General features: G+C 39.1%; 1 protein-coding gene and 1 long non-coding RNA gene across 7 annotated transcripts; one reads left to right on the top strand and one right to left on the bottom strand.

Moving 5' to 3' along the window:
- On the top strand, window positions 1–3949 carry LOC146459367 (uncharacterized). Its single transcript, XR_014857956.1, has 2 exons — window positions 1–406; window positions 585–3949. It is a non-coding gene; the product is annotated as an uncharacterized LOC146459367 (long non-coding RNA).
- On the bottom strand, window positions 2122–24466 carry LOC146459368 (TNF receptor-associated factor 2-like). Of its 6 annotated transcripts, none has more exons than XM_085089611.1 (10): window positions 24317–24466; window positions 19433–19494; window positions 16731–16812; window positions 11080–11366; window positions 10051–10117; window positions 9376–9480; window positions 8271–8435; window positions 7545–7622; window positions 7064–7153; window positions 2122–5815 (listed from the first exon to the last, which is right to left on the bottom strand). In XM_085089611.1, the coding sequence occupies exons 4-10, from the start codon at window positions 11223–11225 to the stop codon at window positions 4757–4759; spliced, it is 1710 nt and encodes a 569-aa protein (XP_084945737.1). In that variant the 5' UTR covers window positions 11226–11366; window positions 16731–16812; window positions 19433–19494; window positions 24317–24466; the 3' UTR covers window positions 2122–4756. The 6 variants fall into 6 exon arrangements, with proteins under 6 accessions (XP_084945737.1, XP_084945739.1, XP_084945743.1 ...); XM_085089613.1 differs by having other exon boundaries at window positions 11080–11352; window positions 16716–16812; XM_085089617.1 differs by lacking the exon at window positions 16731–16812 and having other exon boundaries at window positions 11080–11350; window positions 19416–19494.
- Window positions 24467–25514: the final 1048 nt, after the last annotated feature.

Consider the following 25514-nt stretch of genomic DNA (forward strand, 5'->3'; position numbering starts at 1 on the left):
TAGAGGTCTACTTATTTATTGTCAATAATAGCCACATTGGCAGTACACATAAAATGACCTAACTTATTCGATTTTAACACATGAAGTAAAAATTTGCAAATTTAGACAAATCAATGCTCATGGCAATGCCTACAAGTTCTCTTTTCTCCTTAGTACAATCCCGCTTTGGAACAGCCTGCCTGTGTCTGTCATTAAAGCAGAGTCAACTGCTGTTTTCCAAAGGAACGCTATACCAACTATAAGGCAATATTGTGCAGTGGTGCAATATGACGATGCGATTTATTCACTCGATACATGTCTATTTATTCACTTAGTTTACCAGCTATTGTATACGCATTGCGTATCTATAGTGTTGTGCGCATGACTGAGAAAAGCATGTGCTCGCCCACCATGGAGGACATGTACAGTTGAAATAGCCCACTTTGAAAATGAGTGATGGCCTGGGTCGAGAGTAACTGCCCAAGTGATTATGGGATTGTTTGGGGGGACGCAAAAATGCGAAGATAATAGCCAACGTCCCCCCAAACCTTCCCACAACCGCTTGGGCAGCTACTCTCGACCCAGGCCATCACTCTTTTTCAAAGTGGGCTATACATAGTTGTGTTCTGCCACATGTTTTTGTTTATTGCTTTGTGTTACAATACCAGTTAGTTAGACATTTTTACATTTCTGTTTCCTTTCCCGCCCAGAACGCTGAATATGTACTTATGAATATGTACTTATGTATGTTTGTTTGTACGCATGCATATGCATGAATCAGTCTATGTGCTAAACAAGTCACTATTTATCAGTAAGACCAATGTTTATGGTAATTATAAACACGTTACATGGTGATTGTCAAACAAGCTCTTTCGTGCACGAACCAGGGGTTTGACTATATAGTAAGATTGTAGCTTGAAGGAAAAGAATTTTTTTTAAAACTGTCAATTGGCAGTAGAGTAAAGTAGTAGTAAAATAAGTTTTTATTTTAAGAGGGTGACACGTAAAAACTTGTGGCCCTCTAAAAAGCAAAAACACAGATTACTGTCCGAGTCTACAGCACTTCGTTCGAACAATCAGAAAGGAAATGAGACACTGCGTAGATGCTATTTCCACCTTCTCTGAAGGGCATGCAGCAGCCCAAGGCATGCGTGGGTCAAACATGTAGGATAATCATAGCAATTAGAATTTTAGGATTGTATTGTATATTTCGTCTCAAACATGATTAAATTTGACCGTGGGTAAATAAAGATTACTACTTACTACTACTACTGCCACTACAACAACTACTACTATTACAATAGCCCATATTTTGTTAGATTAAAAGTAAATTCAGTTTGACCACTTTTCAAGTAACCATATAATTAAGTTCAAAGAGATGGTAAAAAAATCTACTAAACTAGGTCTTATTGTTTTAACAATCAATATAACTAAATAAATTACTAAACCAAAGTCATGCAAGGAAGCATTGAAAGAGAACGCAACGCTATATATAGCTGAAACTCTTTCCTTGTCGATCAAATACCTATAATTATATCGTTTTGTAAAGGACTAGTTATAATTGCAAACTTGTAATATATACAACTGCAACACTTGGAACACTGAATACCTTGAAACATAACGTCCTCAAATATTTAAAATACACTCCGGCTACGGAATTTCAAATGACACGTGTATTAGGATCTTAAACTTGAATAGTATACCTGTCAATTTACAATACGGTTATTTATATAATGAATTAAAAACACAGATAAGTTCATTAAAATATGTAGCGATCTTCATAGGCACCCCTGCAGTACGAGCCGTATTTTTAAGTGATTACTAGAATAAGATATATAAATCTTCGTTCCAAGTAAAAAAATAGAAGAGAACTTGGATAATGAGAATTCACGAATAAATAAAACAGTTAAAAAGATTGTTGGCCATATCCTGTTCTTCGACTCTTTCACTCGTACCACTCGCCTCCTCCTGAGGGGAGGTGGCGGATGTACCCAGGCTACTCGCCTTCTAGCTATGTTTTGCAAATCTCAGATGGAGGCTAAACACACGCTTGGCTCCACTGCAGAGTTGCATTATGTTTTGTATAATTTAAAACTTTAATTATTTTGGTTTTGCTTCTTTGTTCAGTTGTTTCTCTTTCCTCTTTCTGTTTCTCTTTTTTGTTGTTGTTTTCAGTTTTTTTTTTCTTGATAGATCTCTAATTTTTATCGACCTTAAATCTAGCTTGATAAAATTTCTACATAAAAGTATATGTGGACATGACAAGTGTTTGTGAAAGTAAATTCGAAATCGTAATTTAAAACTGTATGGTATAAGTATTGTATTCTAAATTGAATAAAATTTAAAATCTAATTGAATAAAAGGGTAAAAGGGTACTGTTTGTGTATACCATGTTTGGGAGGTGTGAATGAAAACTTATTTTAATAATAAAATCTACAATAAACCCCTTGAAAAGTTGCCTTAATTTCTCTTCATGTCGATAAACATGAGATTACAAAAATATATATAAACTGTTTGCTACCTGGTAATAAAAGGTGACCTCCCTTACATCTAAGCACCTATCACCTGAGAACTACGTATTCCTTTATTGCGTGTATCGACGATCGATCGAACAAAATGGAAAATAACTCCTGATTATTTATCCTAAAGAAAGTAATCGTGGCGTCTTGACCACATTCAACGTCGTGGCGTTCTTCAGAACGATTTAAAGGCTAATAACTGGCATCGTTTGAAAATACCAAAAGAAAACTGGAAACCTGTGGTGCTGGACTTCGGCAAGACACGCTTTATCGGCTGATATCAAACCAGTGATGACTTTGTCGGAGTCCGGCCAGGAATCGTACAAGAAAAAGAGTCCTCATATTACGGCTGAAATTGTGTGTAACAAAGGAAAACCGTGAGGAAGAAAATACTAAGCGTACTGGATTTGCTTCTGACGACAACCGCATTAGCCCTTAAGTTGCAAGAAAAGCCACCACAGACGTTCTGGCAAAACCCCTCAGCTTCAAAGAACTTATAAACGTTAACGCTTTGTGCGAGTGACTAATTAAAATTACGGGCAATGACAATTTTCGTTTGGATTAGGTTCCTTCAATAACCTATAAAACTCACTGGGTCAGTTGTTCAAAGACAGTTTAGACGGTGTTTAACAAAACCATGTTCTAAGTCATTTTCAACATTGCCAACAATCATATCTAAACATTGTGTACTGCCGACGGTAACAACTGAGAAGGCGTGCATCCCAGACTAGGAAACTATTTACCTACTTAAAATAAACCACTCATAAACAGACTTGGAAGTCCATTGATTGTCTTAAGCCGCGGCCTAAGTTGGACTCTGTTTAAATAACTGGCCCATTGTCTTTTCGAAACTGCACACATTGCATAATACCGAAACACTCCCTTCAATCAAATTACTAGCTCCGTCATGTATCCGGTTTATTTCATTTGCAGCCGGTTGAGCTTATCAGAGAACACGGAATTGATTTTGTGTATAAATCTCGCACCTCAGTTCCGTCAAAATATGTTTAAAACTCAGTTAAAATGTTTATGTTTGCTCTTGAAAATGACGAAATGTGGTGATATATTTTAAAACTTCTTACGTCAAAGTCGTATTTCGACCGGTAAAGAAAGTCAGTGATCTTGAGGGACTGATGCTAAATTGTTGTTAAATATATTTTTCGTGGTTTCTCTTTAAACAACGCTTTGTTGAGCTTGATCCTCAGCGTAAAATTTGTCTACACACATTTGGACATGCATTTAAAAATGCGCCATGAAGCTCTATCACCTTCATCATCATCATCATCATCATCATCATCATCATTCTTTGACATTATGACATTATTTGGTGATCAGATATATTTTTTTCAACTCAGTGTCTCTAAGTTGTTGAAGTTGTATTTCCGTAGCTTTGCATAACATTTTTTAAACGGGCAATAATCTCAGATAAACTACTAGCAACCCCTGAAAAAGCCCAAGATATGGCTTATTCTACGTACTCGTGTTAGATACTTTAGAGCATATTATTTTCTTTCTATATAACATTTAGTTCCTCAGTGGTCTCAATTAAGCGTTCCAGTCAGGTTTACTGAAAACCCATAATACTCTTGGGAGGGAGAGGCAAGAGGGAATAAAGCATTTTGCCCAAGAATACAACGCACAGCTCATAGCGACCCTTGGACCCGGCCCTCTGATTTAAAAAACAAATTAAAGGTTAGTGATCCACGAACTAGGCTAATACGCCTCCACGAACAAATATCAGCCCTGAACTCCGCTAGCATTGACCACAATTTGGTCTCTTTGAGGACGGGAATCAGTACTTCATGATCCTAAAATGTGGATCGTCAGATTCCCACATCACGCTGACTATCACTAATATTTCACCTGAAGTGAAACCTTCAAGGAACAAACATTTCTTACAAATAAGACCTACGCGTCGTTTGCGATCCGATTTTGTGACTTCATCAGGCTAAATGCATAGTGGTGATACAAAAATATCAGACACCCAATGCTTCATTTCTGTGGTTGTAAAGAAAACTAAAGTTTTGTTTTTTTTTTAGAGAGGTCTTTTAAAGTAATCGCTGATACTTTTATATATACAGGCCTGGGGCTATTTGCAGCTTTTTTCCTAGTATTTTTTCCAAGTACTTCCGAAACGGTACAGCATTTGGGCCATCGTTCAAGATATTTGTAGCGAAGCCTAGAGCGTCCTATTGCCTTTGCAAGAAAAACAAGCTTAAAATTATAAAATGGTTTGCCTGTTAGTAAAAACTTCACGCCTACAGATCGGATGTATCTACTATAATTTTTAAAAACATGGTGTCATCTCTTACATAAGCGTGGTTATTCAATTCAGTCAAAGAGCAGAACATGGGGCACCCACTGGCAATGTTGGTCTCTCTTCTCGGCCTCTGGAAGGATGAGCTGCTTGGATCAGGCCTGAAGGCGTCAATCACGTGTTCCACGTTATCCTGATCCATCAACATGAATGTGACCTTCTGTCTGAATGGCCAGCGGAGTAATGCATCATACTGACCGCGCATGACAACAAAGAAAACGGAGATGTGTGTTCCTCGCCCCATGCCATCTCCGTTCAGGTAAATCCGTGCGCACATCTTGTAGCCATAGCGACTAGTAAAGAAGCACGGGCTGTAGAAAGACACCTGCTGACCACTGACGGCTTCGTTTCGTCTTCGTGCATATTCAGTGATCTTCCATATTAACTGGCCGTCATAGCTTGAAAACTCCTGTTGTCTAACGTACTCCTCTAAATCAGCCAAGGTGACATTTCTGAGAGCCAGTGTGTGCTCAATAGACTCCATCCGCCTCTCCGTTCTCCGTGCAGTCTCTTGGGTAGTCTCCACTTGTCTTTTAACATTTGCCACTTCTCGATTCGTCTCCACCGTGGTACGATTATTTTCCACCAAAAGCACTTCGTGGTCCGCAGTTTTGTTCTCAAGGTTCGTTAGTCTTCTGGTAATATCGGTATTCGTTAAGCTACCTTCCGCATCAGGAACACGTTGGCTAGATGGCGTTGCACCCGATACATTCACAGAGGCCAGTTTTCTCTCTAGGGAGGTGATCCTCTCACTGTGTTCTCGTAATTTGTCTTGCAGATTCCTCGTTGCCTCCGAGCTTAATTGCATCTGGTTAAGGAGATCTTGGATGACATTATCGTAGTTCGCGAATATCTGAGGACTTCTGGAAACAATTCTGGGATCGCCTCTTAGTGAGGATTCCATTTCTCCGCTTAAACGAAGGGCGAACTGAAGAAGGAGAATGCTGTGGTGGCTATTTTCCTTCACTAAATGTTCCTTCTTTTCCTTTTGGCTGAGTACCTGTCAAATATTACACGCATTCATGCTATGTATATAATATGATTTTTGGCAACTTAATACACTTCGTCTCCAAGGTGGAATATTAAGATGGTGAAGGCATACTACATGACTATGCTTTGAGGCGAAACCACTCTGAAATATGGTTTAATTGGTCTGCACTAATCTGATTGTCCATTATACAGCTCGGTTGAGCTTTGGGGGAACAGGTATGCGGATTGTCAGATAATAAAGAGTAAAGGCTAGGATTTTGGATTTGAGGGATTCATGGATCTTGTAAATGCAGTCAATTATCGGTCTTTCAAAACCTCATTAAAAATTCATAAGCCCATTGACCTATCAAATGGTCGATAAAACATGACGTGCAGTGGTTTTAAAACCCGATAAAACCTCCTCCTTATTAGTATGCGCTGTTTAATGTTTTTCTCGTATGCTAATTTCTAACGTTCACAAAAGCATCATTGTTATGAACTCTCTTGACACACGCTTTTCCAGGGATGTAAATGAAGCCGTTCAAAAAAAATTGCAGCACGTGTTTTATCGGGTCTAAAGCCACTCGGCCGCGCCTCGTGGTTTTAAATCCCGATAAAACACTGCTGCTCGTGTTTTAAACATTATATAAACTCAAGAATGTCGGATTGTGGATTTTGCTTCAATTCGTATCCTGGTCAGTAGTCATCCTTTCTTTCTCTAAGGCTCATCATGATTGGAATTCTGGACGATTGTCCTTCAGATACTTTTCGTTAAGAGACCGTAGGGGACCTCGGCCCGTTAACTACAAAGTCGGGTGTTGGAATTCAAAAGATCAAAGGTAATCTGATGCCAAAACGAGACATGGAAACCACTTGATAGAGCATGGCGATGTTTTAAAACTTCCCTTTTAAGCACCTTTTTGCAAGGTAAACTGAAAACATCATTGTACTATCATTGGCTCTAAAGCTAAACGGTTAATTTGCGAACTTTTAAAATTCGTTTCAAACTTATAATCTGGTAAACCCAGTTGTTCAACATTTCAGCAAGTGGTGACTAAGAATCTCGGTAAGGTAAACTGTAAATTTCGTTGAAATCTCTATTTTTCGAGTAAGTCCTCCTCTCTTGAGGACTGAAATTAGAGAAACCCATTGAGGTTTGGGAGAGATTCTACGGAATTCGACAATTGTAAGCGTCTGTTTTTTTAATTATTATTATTTTTCCTCAAATTCCAAGCACTCTAACAAGAAAAGATTACAAAACACAGTGCTTTAGCCTTACCTGTTTTTTGGAACAACCAATCTGTGAGAATGGACAAGGACCCTGTACTCCCTCGCAGTCTCCCATAATAGGGTTCTGATGATCCGCCAGCTATAAAGGTAAAAAAAAATGGTATTTGTGTTTACTATCACTCCACTATTCTCCACAATTCTTCAGAAACCAATATTCTCCACAATCCTCTGAATGGAGGCGTGTGTTAACCGTTCGTATTTCTTTTCTGACACCACATCAAAAACAGTGAGTCGACGAGCAGCGAATTGAATGCGTGAAAGTAAGATAAAATTAAGTTCCTATTGCTCATGCGCGACTACGGGTGCTTTCATTTGTCATAAGGCCAGCGGGCCAGACCAGACAGTTCGCAAAGGGGATGGGCAAATTTAATAGGCCTGGTTATATGCTAGTCCTTTAGATAAGTGAGTTGGTCACAAGCAAGCTACACCACCTCTCCACAAATTCTCTCTGGGAACACTCCCATTCTTACCTTTCCACGAGGAATTCCCTCTTTACTGCATTTGTCACACACAACTGGATATGCTGGGCATTCATTTTCTTGATGAAGCTTCAAGAGAATCAAGAAAATAATCACTAAAATAATTATAGTAAATATGTATACGGTATATTAGGATGAAGGACAAGTTAAATAGTTAAATATACGCTGTCTTGACCGTCGCTTAACATAATATTATCGATTCACACGAAGGATCCATCTGAAATAGCCACTATTGAATTTTTAGCGGACAAGAAGGTCTCAGCTTCTCTGATACCGCCAGTAGCATAATTATTTAGCACAAGTGATTCAACTGAAAAGTTACAAGCTATTGCTCAAACGTGAATTTGGTGGTACGGTAACTGATGTCATCTGAGGAAATAGCTAGCTTGCGAGAAAGGTTTTCAACTGACGGAAATGACAAGAAGAGACGAGAACAGAAAGAGGAAGAGTTTTCGTCTTTTATAATTAATTTATTATACCCGCCTTTTCCGAGCTAGTTACAACCTCTACAAGCGGCAGTATAGCAAAAATTTGAACTACACTTTTAGTCTTTCAGTTAAGGATTACTTATCAAACAGAATAAAACAATTCAAAAACACGCACCAAACAAATTAAAAAGGACATAACTAACTATTTGTACAATTTTATCCTACGTGTTTAAAATTAAGTTAACTTCAGTGAGCTATATCACCAAATAAAAGTCCTGATCTACCGTACCGTCATTCTGTTTAACAGTATCTGAGCATGGCAAAGTTCACACTCTACCAGCCGATACAAGCATTCATTTTTCAAGTGCTCAGGGAGTAGAGATTTTTTCACCAATATACCACACTCAGGATGTACACAAGGAACTTTCAGGTATTCGCAGCTGCTAGTGTGGTCCTGCAAAGCGAAAATTTGAATTTAAATATTGCCACCAAATTATTAACCGCCTTTAGTCAAACGCTCTCATACGTTTGTGGTTTGCTTGCCCACTTAATTGGAGTCTGTGGGATGGTTGATGTACTCAAGACTATTTAACGAAAGAAATAACGCGATTAATTTTCGTTTAGGAAACTTTAAAAGCTACCTAAGTATAATCTAATAAGGGTACTGGGAAAAACTACTCTACTCGAACAGGACCCACCATACCACAAAATAGATTGTGGTCTTTGCCTTCACCCTCGTACCTCAACCTCAAAAGATGGTGTCTTTATTACATAGCCACCCCTCTATCTAGCAGTATAAACTGAAAATGAGATTCAAACCTCACTTTTCTTGTTTATCTAGCAATGCTGACTCTTGCTAGCTGAATATTTCTGTGTCAACTCAAATTTGAAGGCCCCCAAATTTTTGTCGGATAGGTGGTGCCTTCAATTATAACACCCTACCCCAGACAAGGTGAGACGGTCCTAATCGAACAAACTTGAAGGAAAGGCAAAACAACAAGGCATGTTTATCTAAACTGTGTCGATGAAATATGGTGGAGATTCACCTGGCCGCGAACGTCCATCATTATTCATCTCCACTCTTAAAAAAATACCAACTTAAATTTTTATGGCCCACCCTTTCTTTTAAACTTTAGGTTCAAACCACCACCTAAACCCTTAATGGAAATAACTGTCGTCCTTGTCATTGTTTCATGGCAAAAGATTACTGTCACAAAGAAAGTGGCTTCTGCTCTTGAGAGATGATTGAAGTGCAAAAAAAGACGCTGGGAGGGTTATTTACAACTCAAACATAGACAAAGTCAAAGGGAAATTAAAAAGCCCAACGTGCGACTTATATATTCACTTTTTCTCGTCTTCTACAAGGATTACTTTATTCTCTGTAAACGTAATACCTCCAAGTGTCTGACTTCTCCTTTCCATTGACACCCGTCTTCCATAAACGTACAATGTACAACGATAGCAAATACTTCACGTCGCATAAATTTGTCTGCAAAAACCTAGGGAGAGATGACATGTTTCTTAGGCCCAGTTCATCACATGAAAAGTTCGGCGTCTGAATCAGTAGAGAACGGCTGCTACAATTTTGAATGGTTCAGCTGTTCTTCCCGCATGGCTCAGCCGGGAATTTCGGCTTTGGAACGGCTTTGATTCAGACGTCGAACTTTTCATGAGCCGAACCTAATGCAGAAATTATTATAACGTATTTCAGATGCTGTCTCTCGTAGAGAGCATGTTTTGTTTCAAGTAAATTAAGTTCGAATAATTAAGTTAGGCTCATGGAATGTTCGGCGTCTGAACTGGGACTTACTTTTTACGGAACTTACTTGTAGCTAATGATAGTTCAAAGGCTATTACAGGTGATCTATTTATTTAGGAATTAAATCATATTATAGTGTTTGAGAAACGAGTCTCCGTTCTTTCTTTTTACTATTGTTTGCGCAGTTCAGCACGAATACAGTCGTCGCAACAATGATGCCCAAACGCATCTTGCAGCTTCCATCTTCCTTCCAAAAGTACTGAACGTAGAGATTTTTTACTACATCTATTTAACAATTTAAAAAAAATACCTCATTTGAGCGAAGTTGTTGTTTATCGTCCAAGCAAACCATGATCACTGGACCTGAGTCTCTAGAACTGAATGTAAGTATATAATGGTTTGTATTGCGGTAATGGCCGCTACCGGGAGCTGAGGATAATATCCACATTTATTTTATCTCTCAGTTAGTACGCGCGGTGTGATTGGGCAATTTTGGGGGGCCGTATTTCACTGTACGACACGCTAAATTTGAAAGTTTCCTTTCCCGCGCGCCCGTTTTATCTCAGAGAAATAATGAATATCTTACTAACCTCGTTTCCTTGACTCGCACTGTAAGTTACGGATCCTCGTTTTTTCCCGTTTTCCCCGTAAATCAACGGGGAAAAAACTCGTCCCTTAACTTACAGTAAGGACCTCGAACTCGGTTAGTAAGAGGTATGTACATTATTAAATAATACATGTAAACTTAAACAGAGGCTTAAATAAAAATGGAAGCAAGAAGTGAGCACACAGAATTTCGCGACACAAAAGAACGTACACACGAGACATACAATCACTTGTACTAAAACGTAAAGAAAGAGTGGCGAGGAGACCTAAAAAAAAGTTAGATGCTTATGCAGCATGTGATTAGGCCTCCTAAATAATGACGCTTTCCATTTGTGAAAACTGGCCGGCTAGTTCAATCATTTCCCAAACGGAATGCGACAATTTGAACTTCTATCGGTTGCTTCATATTTTTCGCACAGTACCCTCACAATGTGATGTTTTGGAGAATTCGGTAAATCAGTCCTTTAAATTGGTACACTTCATTTACAGACCGACAGGTCTGGCCAGCCAGTTCTAGTAAAAGTAAGTAACAAATGATAAGTACTAGAAGTAAATATAAAGGGCGTTGAGCCTTGGGAGAGGGGGAGGGGGAGTTTTTGCGATGGTTCTGCGAAACCTCTGATCATTTAGGGGTAAACTGTGAACGCTGGGAATGAAAGATTTTTAGGCTTATTGTTACATAAGCCATTTTGCCTAAGAATGATTTATGTGTAGAATATAAATTTAGACTTACTGAACAAGATTCCCCAAGCATGACTGGCAATAAAAGTGACCACAGCTTGTCTGCATGGCCTCTCTTAACAACAACTTACAGAAAGTACAAAAGTACTTTTTGTCAATTTTCGCCTTGTCAGGATTCGCTAGTTGGTATCCAGGCATTTTAATGTCGATAGTCCTCCGTTACAAATTATCCCAAATTGCGTGAAATTAACCCAGTCAAAAGGTCATAAGACTTTGTGTATGCACAAGTCTACTCCTCTGACTTTCCTAGTCGTCTGGAATCGCTCTCGACAAGGTTAACTAAAAGATAAGAAAAATATATTTAACAATTATTCCACGAGCGCGCGTTGGATATGAGATGATAGATAGCCAACGAGGCGCGTAGCGCCGAGTTGGCTATAATTATCTCATATCCAACTAGCGCAAGTGGAATAATTGTTCTATTAAAAACAATCAAGAAATATTGCTAGATCCTACTGATTTCGCTGTGCAGGAATAACCAGCAGAAAATTTAATGGTCGCCATTTCTCGGCCATGGTATAATAGCTCATATACCATGGCCGCTAAGCCAATCAAATCCCTCGAATTGCATTATACAATGATTCAGTTTTTAAGAAATATTATTATTTCATTATATGTGACTAGAGGTAAAACATCAGGCAAGCAAGCAAGTTTGGGCTGTCTTACTTCATAGATCATCAGTTTCAAAAACCCTCAAACACTGTTCAAAGAACTCTCTGACCATAATCTACAAGCAACTGCAAAAAGAATCGAGACACTCTCTTTAACTGGGTACTTTTTGGACACTCATCATTGTAGGACTTGCCCTCCCCCTCCCCCCCCCCCCCCCGCCTTATCAATGTTACACGAAATTCGTAATGACATTCAACCAGGCAAGTATCAACAATGAAATGGGGAGGGGAGCTTGAAGTTTATTCCATCGTTTATTGGCCTTTTTATATGCGTTATTTACAGGAAATAGTAAAATGCTGAGAGTGTCTCAACCTTTTGCAACTGCTTGTAGATTTAGAAAGAGTAGCAATTTGCAAGGCAGAGGTTCGTTTGAAAGGGTGCAGAATTCCAATCATTAATTACAACATAATAAATTTAGGAAAAACTATGTCAAAGAAGGACATAAATGAGTTTATAGATCCGTAGAACGAAAGGTCGTAGGAGCAATACTGCGGAACAAGATTTATCGTGGCCTAAATTAATTTTAATTCAAATGAAGGTAAGTTCAGAAATGACGAAATCAACTTCTTGTTCAGTAAGAGGCATTAGAACGGCTCGTTTGTACACGCCGTCGGACAAACGTATGAGAAGAGATTTTGGATGGCATATCACTTCAGATTTCCTTTCAGTAAACAGCACATTGGAAACTAAAACATGAAAACAATATGGCCACTAAAGAAGCCTTCTCAGTTCCACCGAGAAATCACGAGTACGTGACGTCACAATAGTAAAAAAAACTCCCGTCCGCTACCTCCTGACTTACACTAAGATATTGCATTCTGATTGGACCGTTTTTGTTAAAGACAATAAGGACAATAAGAGACAAAAACATCCCCTCTAGGAGAAAACTGAATTTGATACATGTTCAACGAGTTTATTATTGAAAGGTGCACATTTGCGACTTTGATGAAAAAGAATTTAGGCACGGGCTGCCCTCACGGCATCCCGCGTAAGAAATATTCTTCAACTATGGAAAATTTCTTGTGGGCAAAATATTGCAAACACTTTGCAATTCTTCCACGAACGTGTGGGGCGCGTGGCGCCGATTGAGTTGGTTATAATTCTCCCCATAGTTAATAAAAGGCAATGGTTGTGAATCAGCATTATTGGCCTTGACCGTGCACAGACCACAATGGATTTTATAATGTGTTGGAGCCGACAGACCAAAAGAACCGTTCCTGTTAAGATATTCAACTGTAGTGTGAACATTAGAACAAAGGATTGTACGCACCATTGTTTTTTTATGAAAAGGTTTGATAAGCAGTCCCTCAATTGAATATGTTATCTCATATCCAACAGATCCAACAAGCGCGAGAGGTGACAAGTTAATGGTCCCTTTTTCTCGGGAACGGTAAATTGGCTTAAACTTCATGGCCAGTCAAATCCCTGGAGTTGCATTATACAATGATTCAGTTTCTAATATTTTCACACATGCAAATACGACCCATTTCAGGAACGTACCACATTGTTCTCAATGGAATTTAGTTTCCACTTGGTACTCAAAAGACCCCTTTAGAAATGATATTGCATGTTTCTCTCCTTTATTATTTGGCTGTCAAGACGACGGAGATGTTTCTAGGTGACTGATGATTATTTTCAATATAGCGGAGATATTGATGACGTCACCTACTGATATTAAATGTCCCAGCCTAAGGTCTATTGACTGAATAATCTAAGAATTATTTATTGTTTTAAAGATTGACACATTCAAATAGTTTAATGGTTTCTAAAGCAGATATCTATAATATTATTTATAGCAACGGTCGATACGGTCGACGCAGCAATTACATGAGATGTGTCAATTTATGAGTGAGATCTTGGCACATATCAGTAATGGCAGAGTTGAGTTAAATTAAATATCCATGACACGCTCAGTGGAAAATTTAGACTATTCACGGCTCGCCTTTAATTGCAACAGAAGGTGACATTGCTATTCAATTAAGGTGGACTTCTACGTTGTATCTGTGAACTGAATAAACCGTGACGCTCACTGGCTTGCTAAAGCTTAAAAATTCTTTATAGTCAATGTCAATGCGTCTTTGGTGCTTTGGAAGATGGGCTAACAAGTTGAAATAAGCAGTGTGGCCGAAATATCAACGAGGCAATTGCCGAGGGCTATTGGTCAAGGATTACAAGGGACGTTCCGTTTGAGTGAATTTAATTGAAAGCAAGGCCAAGGTAAACACTCTGACCAATCAAAACGGATGCAAACAACACAATGAACCAATAAGTACTCGAAGTATTGTAAACGCATGAAAATGGAACTGAACATGTGCGAGGGAAAGTGTGAACAAGTGGATTGATCATGACAAGCCGCAGTTTCTGTAGCCAATCACAGCGGGTAGTGAAGCAAGACCAGAGCGAATGCTAAGACTATGGCCTAAAATAACTTTCGACACAGTTGGTGGTCACTCTAATAACGCGGCTGACTACATTGGAACCTCCATTAAGGGCACACCCTCGGGACGAAGAGGTGGAGGTGTCCACTGAACTGAAGAGGTCGGACCGATTTGGTCAATAACTAACCACCTAAACAAAATACCTGTTTTCTTGACTAAGGTTAAAGCAACCATCAATTGTATGACGGTTAATTCCAGCAGTGAGCTTGGACTTTTCAAATTGCTTGACTGACTGTCATCAATTGTGATAAGAGAACGTACGATTACGACCCGGAAATCAATGCCTGGTTGTCCTCTTAATGGAGATTTCAGCAGCATTTCAGACGTTCAAAAACTGTCCGCGCCCCCTTAATAGAGCTGTCCCTTTAATAAAGGTCGCTAATATAAAAATTGTATGAACGTTTTTCCGGGACAAAGGTTTGTCCCAAACTAGAGATTCCACTGGATTTTATGTCAGAATCTGAAAGTAACTGGACTGCAAAGCTACGCCAAATCTCCCTTACAATGTCCCTAAAAGTAGGTTTAATGGTCCCATCGCATGTGCATCTGCTCATTTGCCGCACACAATTTTAAACTAAAACTAAAAATAAGATTGCCGTGAGATGACACTAGACTCTTTTGTGTAAAGGTCCTTAACTCTTTAAGCCGTAAACTGAATGGTCAGCGCCTAATTTCTCGCACAATATTGCTACGTGATCAAACAAGTAGGTCACGGAGAATAACGGAAATGATAACCAAAGCTAAATTGTCGTGATGTCCAAAACAAATTCTTCTAACTAGTACTATAGCAAATATTTTAAGAGCAATGAGGAGAACGTACATGACGATATTAGGGCTAAGGTAGGCGCCGTGGTCCAGCGGTTTAGGGCGCCGGAATTGAAATCTGGAGGTCCCCGGGGTTCAAGCCCCTTCCTCGGCCATGCTTGTAAATAGCCAGCTGGTTTACCTCCTGCCATTTGGGATTTTTAACCGGTTATGTTTAATTTGATTAGTATTTGTTTCCGGTTATTTTAGAGTGGAATGCTTGTAAACTAACTTTGGGTAGCTAAGTGCATTTCCACCATAAAAAATTAAGAATAATACAAAAAGGTTCAATGATCGCAATAAAATGTTGTGTTTGAACAAGAAGTAATGATCGACAGCGACTGAAAATTAAAACAGCGAACAAAATGAAAATTTTCACTTTCCATGAGTCTTCTTCGACCAGAATTAACAACGAGTGATGGGAGCGTTTCCATGGTTTTCAGCATGACGTAAGTTTGATGGGTGCACCACACAAAAAAGTAATTAGCCTGCCATGTGGCCAGAGCACAAGGCTGTTTTCAAAGGGACAGCATGAGCTAAATACGACAAGGAGAACTCTCTTTTTGTGATCGTCGTAACGTTTTAACTTCCATTTTCGGCGATCATGACAGGAATGATAATAGTCAGACTTCTCTAGGAAAACGTCAATGAAAGAGGATAATCGAGACAGAACCTGGCGTACAAGATTTCCGCGTACAGTAATTCCATCTTCATGCTGCCGTAAAGAAACTGCGGAGAAGAAGAAGGCGACCACGACGACGACGAAGAAGAAGAAGATAATGCTTTAGCGCCGGTATTCGTAGTCTTCAAAAAATTGCCTAAATAACATTTATCACATCAACTGAGCAACTTTGTTTGAGTAAAAAGATTATGTTTCCAGAAGGTAAGTGAGCTTTCTTGCTCGTCATTAAAAACAGTGGTGAACATCAAACATCATTTCGATTTTTCAGTGTTGTTTTACAATTTGAACAAAACGTCCGCGCATCAAGAAACTTACGCATTTAAAATAACTATTTATGGTCGCTCCACGTGTTAAATTTTCTGAAGGGTGATTGTCGTTCGTATGTACGTTATTAACATATTCCAGCAACTGCTAAATAATTCATATTCAACCAATCATAATAGATCTTCCGATGTAGCCATCAAAACAACATTTAAGCATTACAGTCGATGTCACCCCTTTAAAATTATTTATTTTTAATTGAGATAAAATTCACAAAAGCGAACGCCAGTTTGTTGCCATATGTTTTGCAAGAGAGTGCATGTGAACCTCTGATTAATAAGGAAAATATTTTTCGCCGCAAATCAAAAAGATATAATGCAAAATAGGTCTCGCTTCTATTTAAATAGCCCAACATAAACATCTTCCTACACTGAAATTATCAAAATTCCCTCTTGTAATGTTATACAAAGAATACAATATTTTGACACAGGTCCGGCAACACGTTCTTGTTTCGATTTCGAAGCAGCACATTTGTGCAAGCGAAGCAAATATTTTCCCGGTTTAAATTATATTTCATTACATCAACAATGTTATGATTTAAAATGCAAAAAAGATCTTCCTTGTATCTCACAAAATTTCAAATGTCTGCTATAGCTGCTTCACTCAGTCGAACGGATTGGAAATACTCCAATTCGAAAGAAAGCTGCTTAATAAAGCTACTGAAGAGAGCTTGGCTGAAACGTAAACAAGGCAAGTTGATTGGGTGGTCACCTGTAATGTTTTTACCTTTGTTTCGTTGCTTAAATCACCTCCAGGTCTGACTGCCGAACACCTGCGAAGACTATGGCCCGGGTATCACTCACCAGACCTAGGTGTAAAAAATGTGTTTTTACTGAGATAAAATAAAAGCTCCTTACATTAGTCTTGGACGAAAGTTCAAATCGATCTTGTAGGTCTATCGCAAACTGCGAACCTACGAAATGCATACCAAGAAACTTACAGTGTTATTTTGGGCCTCTACAGACGGTCACGTCACAAATTTCCATGTTCTGTTTATGAAGTGTGTTCTAATTTTGATTATGGGAATTGACAGTTTCTCATCGGTTCGATGCAGCATGCAGTGAATGTACCGAAAGTTTTACTTTGTGTAAATCTACCAGCGTTCTATCGCGAACGCTGTTCTCTTATTGGCTACGCTACTCAACTTTATAAGAGTATGCGGTTGCACTAACAAAATGGCGGCCCCTTTTTCGAAGTGTCTGTGAAGAGGAATTGTTGTTAAGTTCTGAACGACTAGAAGATTTACAGCAAAACAATTAGATTTATTCTCACTCGATTTATACTGATTTTCAGGTTAACATGAAAGTGAGATTCGGTGCGATAGTGGCCAGAGGTTTTCTTCTTTCGTCGCTTCGCAGCTCGTTCTCAGCTTCGCGGCTCAATTCTGTTCAAGGGGAATAACAGGGAAAAAATCTCTAGGACCAGAGAAGGCTTTCGCTTAAAAAGCTTGACAAGGCGTCTGTTCTCGCAGGCTAAGTTGCATTTTAAGCAGTTCTCGTCGCATTGAAAAGAACCATAGGTTGGACATATTTTGTTGTGTGGCGTTGAAGTCAGTTTGGCGCTAACTAGTAAATTACTCACGTCCTGTTTACATGATGGTAGGGTGACCCTCTTTGAAAGGTGACCTTCCTCTATTGTATTTTGTGGTTTCGTTTGCATGAAAAGAACGGTCACCTTATCTGCCTGGCTCATGTCGACACTTGGCCTAACCGAACAATGATTTTAATTGGCCACAATTTTCATGGACGTGTAACGTATGGTACGGGGGTGGAAGGTTTGAAACAAAGCACCAGTGTCAGGCTTTCCTCGATAACTTCAGATGTCCATTTACCAGTTACAGTGAGGTAATGTCTAAAACACGAGCAGCAGTCCTTTATCGGGATTAAAACCACGAGGCGCAGCCGAGTGGTTTTAGACCCGATAAAACACGTGCTGCGAGTTGTTTGAACGGCTTCAAAAACATTCCTGGAAAAGCGTGTGTCAAAAGAGTTCATAACAATGATGCTTTTGCGAACGTTGGAAATTAGAATACGAGAAAAACATTAAACAGCGAATACTAATAAGGAGGAGGTTTTATCGGGTTTCAAAACCACTGCAAGTGATGTTTTATCGACCATTTGGTAGGTCAATGGGCTTATCATGAGTTTTTGAAGAATCTTTTAAACGCTCGATTTTAATTTTCGTTACGTTTTTGTAATCCTTATGGCGTCATGACGACTCCGAAACGTTGTTCGGTTTTATCGTTTGTTTTCTCTTGTCTATGTTTTTGTCATCATACAATTTTCGAGCTCATAACCTAATTGTTAAGTAAAAAAGCTAATGTCAAGCGGTGAAAACAAATATTTTACCTAATTGAATCATTGACCGGCAAACTAAGGAAAACCGTTCAACGGCTGACCTGTAAGAAACAGCAGATGGAAGATACCATGGCGCTACATTTGCAAACTGAGCCTAGATTGATTAGGCCTGATAGCGACCAAGTTGGCCCACCACTCGTTTTTATCCCAGGTTAGGGCCAACTTGCAATCTACATTTTGTCAATAGAGATCTTTCGATTTGAGTACGAGAACAAGTTCCAAATTTCAAAACAGTCAAGTTGAGAGAACTCTTGTTTTCTTTTTGTTGTTGTTGTTGTTTGTTTGTTTGTTTTTTTCTCCTGTTTTCCAGCAAACAAAAAGCGGACTCCAGAAACAAGATTGGCAAGGTTATTATCCAGATGATTTAAAAAGTCGTGGGTTACATATAGTTTGTGCATTCTGAATAGCCTGAATACCTCGATGACACGAGTACGACTTTTCAAATCAATTTATGGTTTAAAATGGTATTACCTTTTTTTCTGTCTGTCCTGTAAAGTAAAGCCTGGTGCACACTGGCGACATGACAACGACATGGACATAATTCCGACGAACCATAACGACACAAAGGCCGTTCTTACACTAGAGGACGCATCATCCGTCTGGACGAACTTGGGCAAACATCCGTTGTTCGTCTGTAGTATAAAGATAAGCACAAGACGCATTATCCGTCTGGACCAACTATCTTCTCTTGTTCGTCTTGAACGACGCACAATGGAAAATAGGCCGTCCAGATGCATAAGCGTCTTGTGCCTACTTTTTTCTACAGAGGAATAACCAGACGAACAACAAATTTTTGCCCAAATTCGTACAGACAGATAACACGTCCTCTAATATAAAAATGGCCAAAGAAAAATACTTAAGCCATTATGTTTCTGCTACGTAATTATGTTCATTTGTTGTTCAAACTTGTGACATAAAACATCGACATAACTTTATATTTTGTATTTGCGTGACTTTGCCATCAGGTCGTTTTGTCGCTAGTGTGAACCAGGCTTAAGCAATGAGCCATACCGAGCTAGATGAAGATTTCAACCTGCAGATACTTAATCCATACTAATTGTTTGGGCTTACCTTATCGTTAGTTATATCTTTAGTGCTGCGACACAAAATCAAACCGGGCAATCAGCAAGGTACTAAAAAGAAAGACCAAACAGAAAATATAGCATGATCAAGGGAAACTTCGGCTTCAGTTCCGGAACAAAACTGAAACTAATCACGAAAACCAAGTATCGGTTTCCAATAATATGACAAAGACAGTCGAACACCCCATAAGCGACCATCCAAAAAGCCAAGATTTAGTGGTCGCTTACGGGGGGTGGTCGCTTACGAGAGTCGAACCAAAGGGGGCAGGTCTGACATATCTTCCCATTCGAAGAGAATTTATTGCATGCATTTTCCTAGTTACAGTACGAGCAGTGCTAGGTTATCACTAAATGTTCCTCGTGAAATCTGAGTAGCATAGCACAGGCAGCGAACATGAAGATCAGACCATGTGTCAAGTGGTCGCTTACAAGAGGTTTTAAAACAAAGAAAAATTATAATGCCGCCACCTCGAAAAGCGGTCGCGGTCGCTTACGAGAGGTGGTCGTTAACGAGAGGTTCCAACTAAATAGATGAAAAAAAAAAATTGATGATTTGGACAGGTGGACGCATATTGGAGGTGGTCGCTTACGAGAGGTGGTCGCACATGAAGGTTCGACTGTATGCTACCTTTATCAGTACCGTGTCATGCATGTGTAACACATATCGAGAATACGCTTATTACAAACACAAATAATAAAAACAAAAACAAACACCTCGTTTGATCAAGGCTTTTCTGATTTTCATGGTGTAATAGCCGTCACAGTATAGACAGTAGAACTGACGACAGGCACATCAAACAAGTGCACTGCACTACGTCAGCCAGGAGTATACTGAGACGCAGAATCATGCATCTAATTATATGCACACGTTCGATAGTAAATGAACAGGGTTTCGTAACGATAAGACTTCTTTCAATGGATTTATCAATCACATTTTATAGACTGGAAACAGACAAAATACTAAGCCTGCACTGATTAGTTGAAATTCATTTAAACGTTAAACAAGTCTATGAAGTGATGCGAAATAATTACTTTTGGCTGGTTCGTTTCATTCTTTCAAACTTCACCATAATGTACGCAGTGACAGATTTTGGGATTTAGCGCAGGGGCGTCTCTAAGCCCCTCGATTTGTCCAAAAACTTAGTGCTCGAGGAGTCAAAACTTAAACGAAGTTTGTAACATTTGCTCCGAGCACCTCCTTCTAGCGATATATATAGACCCGCCCTCAAACAATAAGCTTTCTCTCTTACTGTACATAAATTAGAGCGGTCTAAAATGCTCAGTACTGAGTGACAGACCTACCCGGTAAATAAATAAATAAATAAATAAATAAATAAATAAATAAATAAATAGTCGCATTGAATTCGATGATCTGCTACTATAAAATACACGTTTGCGATAGAATCGGGCTTTACCGATAACTAGCTTATTCCCAACAGCATGTAATTGTTATTTTTGAAAACTCCTCTTTAGTAGTATAAACCGAACACTCCCTGATTGGGCACGGATAACATTTGCTTCTTAAAACTCGACGTTATCTTGGATTTCGTGCGCGAGTTTTCCAGTGTTATAAATACGTGCGCGAGTCCTTGGGACTGCCTATCCACTGGTTGTGGCTTATGCTAAAACAATTATTCACTTCGATGTTGGTAAACGGTGGTAGATATAGATCCCCTCACCGCGAAATAATTAACAATTATTCCACGAGCGCGCGTTGGATATGAGATGATACATAGCCAACGAGGCGCGTAGCGCCGTGTTGGCTATAATCATCTCATATCCAACAAGCGCAAGTGGAATAATTGTTTTATTAAAAACAATCAAGAAATATTGCTAGACCTTACTAATTTACTACCAGTTCTTGCTGTGCAAGAACAACCAGAAGACAATTTTAATGGTCGCCATTTCTCGGCCATAATGGCTCATATACCATGGCCGCTAAGCCAATCAAATTCCTCGAATTGCATTATACAATGACTCAGTTTTTAAAAATCACCATTATACACTGTATATTGGCTGCTGCCCAAAGTAGATAAACAGAATTTTTACCGATGAAAGCAGTTAAGCAGGTTATATTTGATTGAGTTTTTACTTAAACATGGCTTACCCTTAGCAGGTGATACCAGCTCCCAAACTGAGTGAACTAGCTGTTCACTCAATATTCAGTCCTTTTAAATCATCATCTATTCCTGTTACATATAAACACAAGAGACCATCTGCGTGTTCATGCCGTTTTGGGAGGAATCTCCGTTCCCGTTTCACTCGGAAATATAGCAATCGTTTGAACTAAAATTCTGGTTCAAGATCATTTTCGTAATCGTTTGTGGCAATACGATTCAACAGGTACTGGAAGCTGACCCCATACACACATATACACATACACGCATGCGTGTTTCTGGTAGATCAATTAATAGGAATAACCACCCCACCCCCCCCCCCCCCCAAGATCTTCTGTGAGGAACTCTGGTTAATCTCTGACCTAGACCTCTGACCTTGGTAAATCCGTCATATCCACTAGTTTTTAGAAGATCTTGGGGTTATACCTGTTGAATCGTGCGTTATATTATTTTACCCGTGTGTAACAGCACGCCCTCCAATCTACTAAAGGGGCCTCCGTCTCATCCCTTAAAAAGGCACTGTCACGGTGATTTTGCTGTATTTTAATTTTGGTCAAAACTGCTCAAATATTTTACAAGGAGCCTGTTTTGTAGCAAGACATTGCTTTTCGAAAGAACAAACCAGAATCAATTGACAACGACTTCTCTAAAATGCACAGGAGGAAGTTGCAATCCAGTTCCATCCTAGTCATCCACAGCCAAACGTAATAAATAGTAGTTTCGGTGCACTAGTAGGGTTGTTGTTAACAAAACTCTATTACTATTTTAACGATTCCATTGAGACAAATACGTTTTTTGGCTATTCATAGTGACGCTAAGAATAGGTGACACCGATTACATATTCGTGGCTCATTGGGTATTACCTCTAATCATGCCGTTGCTAACATCTACTTAAACCCTAGTTGAGGACGGAAAAGAAGCGGAATAGAGGAAGAGTGGCGAATCTCTTTTGTAAACGTGTTTCGTTCATCTTGATTGTGTGTGGGATTTTATTTTCAATTTTTTTTTCCGACTGTAGGGCACTGAGATCCCTAAGGGCGGGTTGCGATGCATAAAACGTTCAATCTACTAACTGATCATTATCTCTGACAACATCCAATTCTACCGGTACCTGAGTCACATGTTCTATTTACAGAATCCGCTTATTATTGCAATTAAATCGCATCCTAAATGTTACTGTTTCAGTCAGTGGCTTAAACCAGGCGCGTGAACAGCCTTTTCCTTTTGTCGTTTGCATTTTTTCCCATTCTTTCCTATTACACTGGCCTTTTTTTTTAATCATTTACTTTCTATTGACATTAATTAACTTAGTATTTAGATCCTTAGATTCTTTTATTGAAGCATTTTATGTCGTAATAAATTTGACTAAACAGTTAAAATAAAGGTGTCTAACCCTTATTTGGCATCCTTTCGAATTAGGCAAGTGCATGACTCATCCTCAGTCATCTCTTTCACCCATGGCGAGAGAAGACTGGGGACAAAGTCAGGCGAAGTGCGGTCATTGTTGAGAAAAAGTTCAAAGGTCTCCCTGTTACCGCTTCTACTGTAAGCTACATTCATTTTCAGAGAAAAGAACGCAATATGCAAGCCCGGCTCTCTGAACTAGTTCGATCGTGAAAGATACATCAGGAGGGCTACCGGCAAGGCAATCATCAAAAAGCGTGAGCACTTTTTTCGTTTCGTGCGATATCCGGGGGGGGGGGGGGGGGAGGGGACACTAAAATTGTACTTTGCGTTTGGTGAAGCACTTTTAAATTTTTAAAGTACCGTACTGATCGCCTCACAATCATATGGCAAAAGTTGTGAAGAAAGAAAGGTAAGGTCAGTGCGTGTGTTCCAAGATGTATGTTTGTGCTTGTATGCACTGTCAACATGCAGAAGAGATACTTTGTTGACGTATCACTAGACCTTATGTTCATTAATTATAAAACTCTCCCTCAGTTCTAGAGTCACTTATGACAAGCACAAACTTACTCGAAACCTGTTGGTGTGTAGTTTTTTTTAACAAAAGAAGAAAACGATTCGAGTCACTCATTTGCCACTGTCACGTACTCAATTTGAATCACGCCCCGTTGAACCCTTTTGAAATCTGCCATTAAGTGCACCTAATCCTCGCTTTCTTTTAACTGGTTTTCCAGTGTTGATTTTGCTAAAATGCCGATCTCAGGCTATGCATCAACCAAATAACTAAAGAAAGCTAAAGGCAACATTTGCAATGGGAGTTAATGGAATAAATGCAGACATCATCAAAACAAATCTTTTCGAAGCAACTCAAGTTAAGGAATTTGTGCTTCGGTTGCACATATTTGCGCAGTACAAGGTTTGGCAGCAACTTCTGAATAAACGTTCGCTGGGCCCTCTGAAAAATTCTACAATACACCAGCGAGATCTATTAGCCGAATGATGAATTCAAAGCACAAAATTGAAATAATACAGTTCAAACTCTGGCAAAATGCTTCAGTTGTAAAAGCTACGACGAAATCGCAGAACGATTTCAGATATTGGCATTTCCGAGACGTACAAACAAAGATCAATTATGTTTTAGCGATCAACAAAAATGCTGCTGAAAATGTCGCCTGAAGCGAATCAATAAAACTCACAAAATCGTTCGAACAATTAAGCAGAGAAGATTGTTTGGGGAAAGTCCCAAGACATCATATTTAGAGTTAGACAGGCATTCGTTAAATGGCGTGATGTGCAGCTGACAGTTTGAGACTGCCACTCACATAACACCGCAAAGCTTTTGTACAAATTACCTCTCTTTGCATAAATGCGTCAGTGTTGTATACAACAGCTGACTGTCCGTACAGACTGGGTGTCCAGCAGTCGCCACATCAAAAACATTGTTTCCAACTGACGTTGTCATTTCCATTTGGGTAACTCGACATTTGGAGTCACTCGGCTGAGAATGACACCAGAGCACAGCGCAAGAACCTTGAGCATCTATATCGGAATGTTCTCTCAACTGATGGGAGAACTAAGTATTTGATCAACTTACTGTCAGTCAGTGGAATTAGAAGTTTACAAAAGGCTAAATTTAAAACACATACTGATAATAATCCATTTAAAACAACCAGACCTCTGAAATTTTGCACTGGAGACAAAAAAAATCGGTATTGTTACTTCAAAAACGCTTTTTAAAGTAGTAATAATATATCTGCATGAAGTGCTCAATCAGTTGCATTGAGCCTTGCGGTTAATTTGTAAGTGCATCAATAGCCAGAGAATAGCTTTTGAGATAATTTTCTTTATCGTACTTGTAGAAATCATTGCAAGGAAGGAGTCGTAGTGTTTTCAATGTTCACAATCCAGTTTTGGGAACAGAAAAGGTGGATAACATCCCTGCATCGCCGGATACAAGTTGTATTTTACTTTATTATACTCCCTACTGGTAATACTGAAATAATGATTAGATTAAGCCTTGGCTACATATAGTTAATGTATACGTACAATAGCATTAACAAGCAATGTACGTACCGATACCTATTAATTAATTTTAAAGTTATGCGTTGTAAACAGGGGGACTGCCTTGTAAAAGCCCGCAAGGGTTTCTTAAGTTTCCCTCCCGAATAGTTATCTTATTTTGTCACATTTCACATTGAAATGATTTTAAATATGGGTAAATAAACAATCAATCAATCAATCAATCAATCAACGATGTTGACTGATCGTTTTACGTAACCCAATTAGAGAAAAAAGCAGCGTCTGCGTTTCACGTTTCGTGTCTTCTTAGGACAGAAAATAAATATGTGATGACAAAACAAATAACATGTGTTCTGCAGATGCATAAAAGCGTTATGGTGACATCATATCACAAAATGCGCGTCACGCTTCGATTACGCAGCGTCACTGCTTGGCCGACTAGAAACCACTAAAAATTACACACCACAATATGTGAGAAAGCAAAGAAAGGGAGATTAGGCACAGAAATGTATTCCCACATGCTTCGTTTGG

The sequence above is a fragment of the Pavona decussata genome, unplaced genomic scaffold (assembly GCF_977016875.1).
Source record: "Pavona decussata unplaced genomic scaffold, jaPavDecu1.1 SCAFFOLD_219, whole genome shotgun sequence".
Taxonomy (NCBI): Eukaryota; Metazoa; Cnidaria; class Anthozoa; order Scleractinia; family Agariciidae; genus Pavona; species Pavona decussata.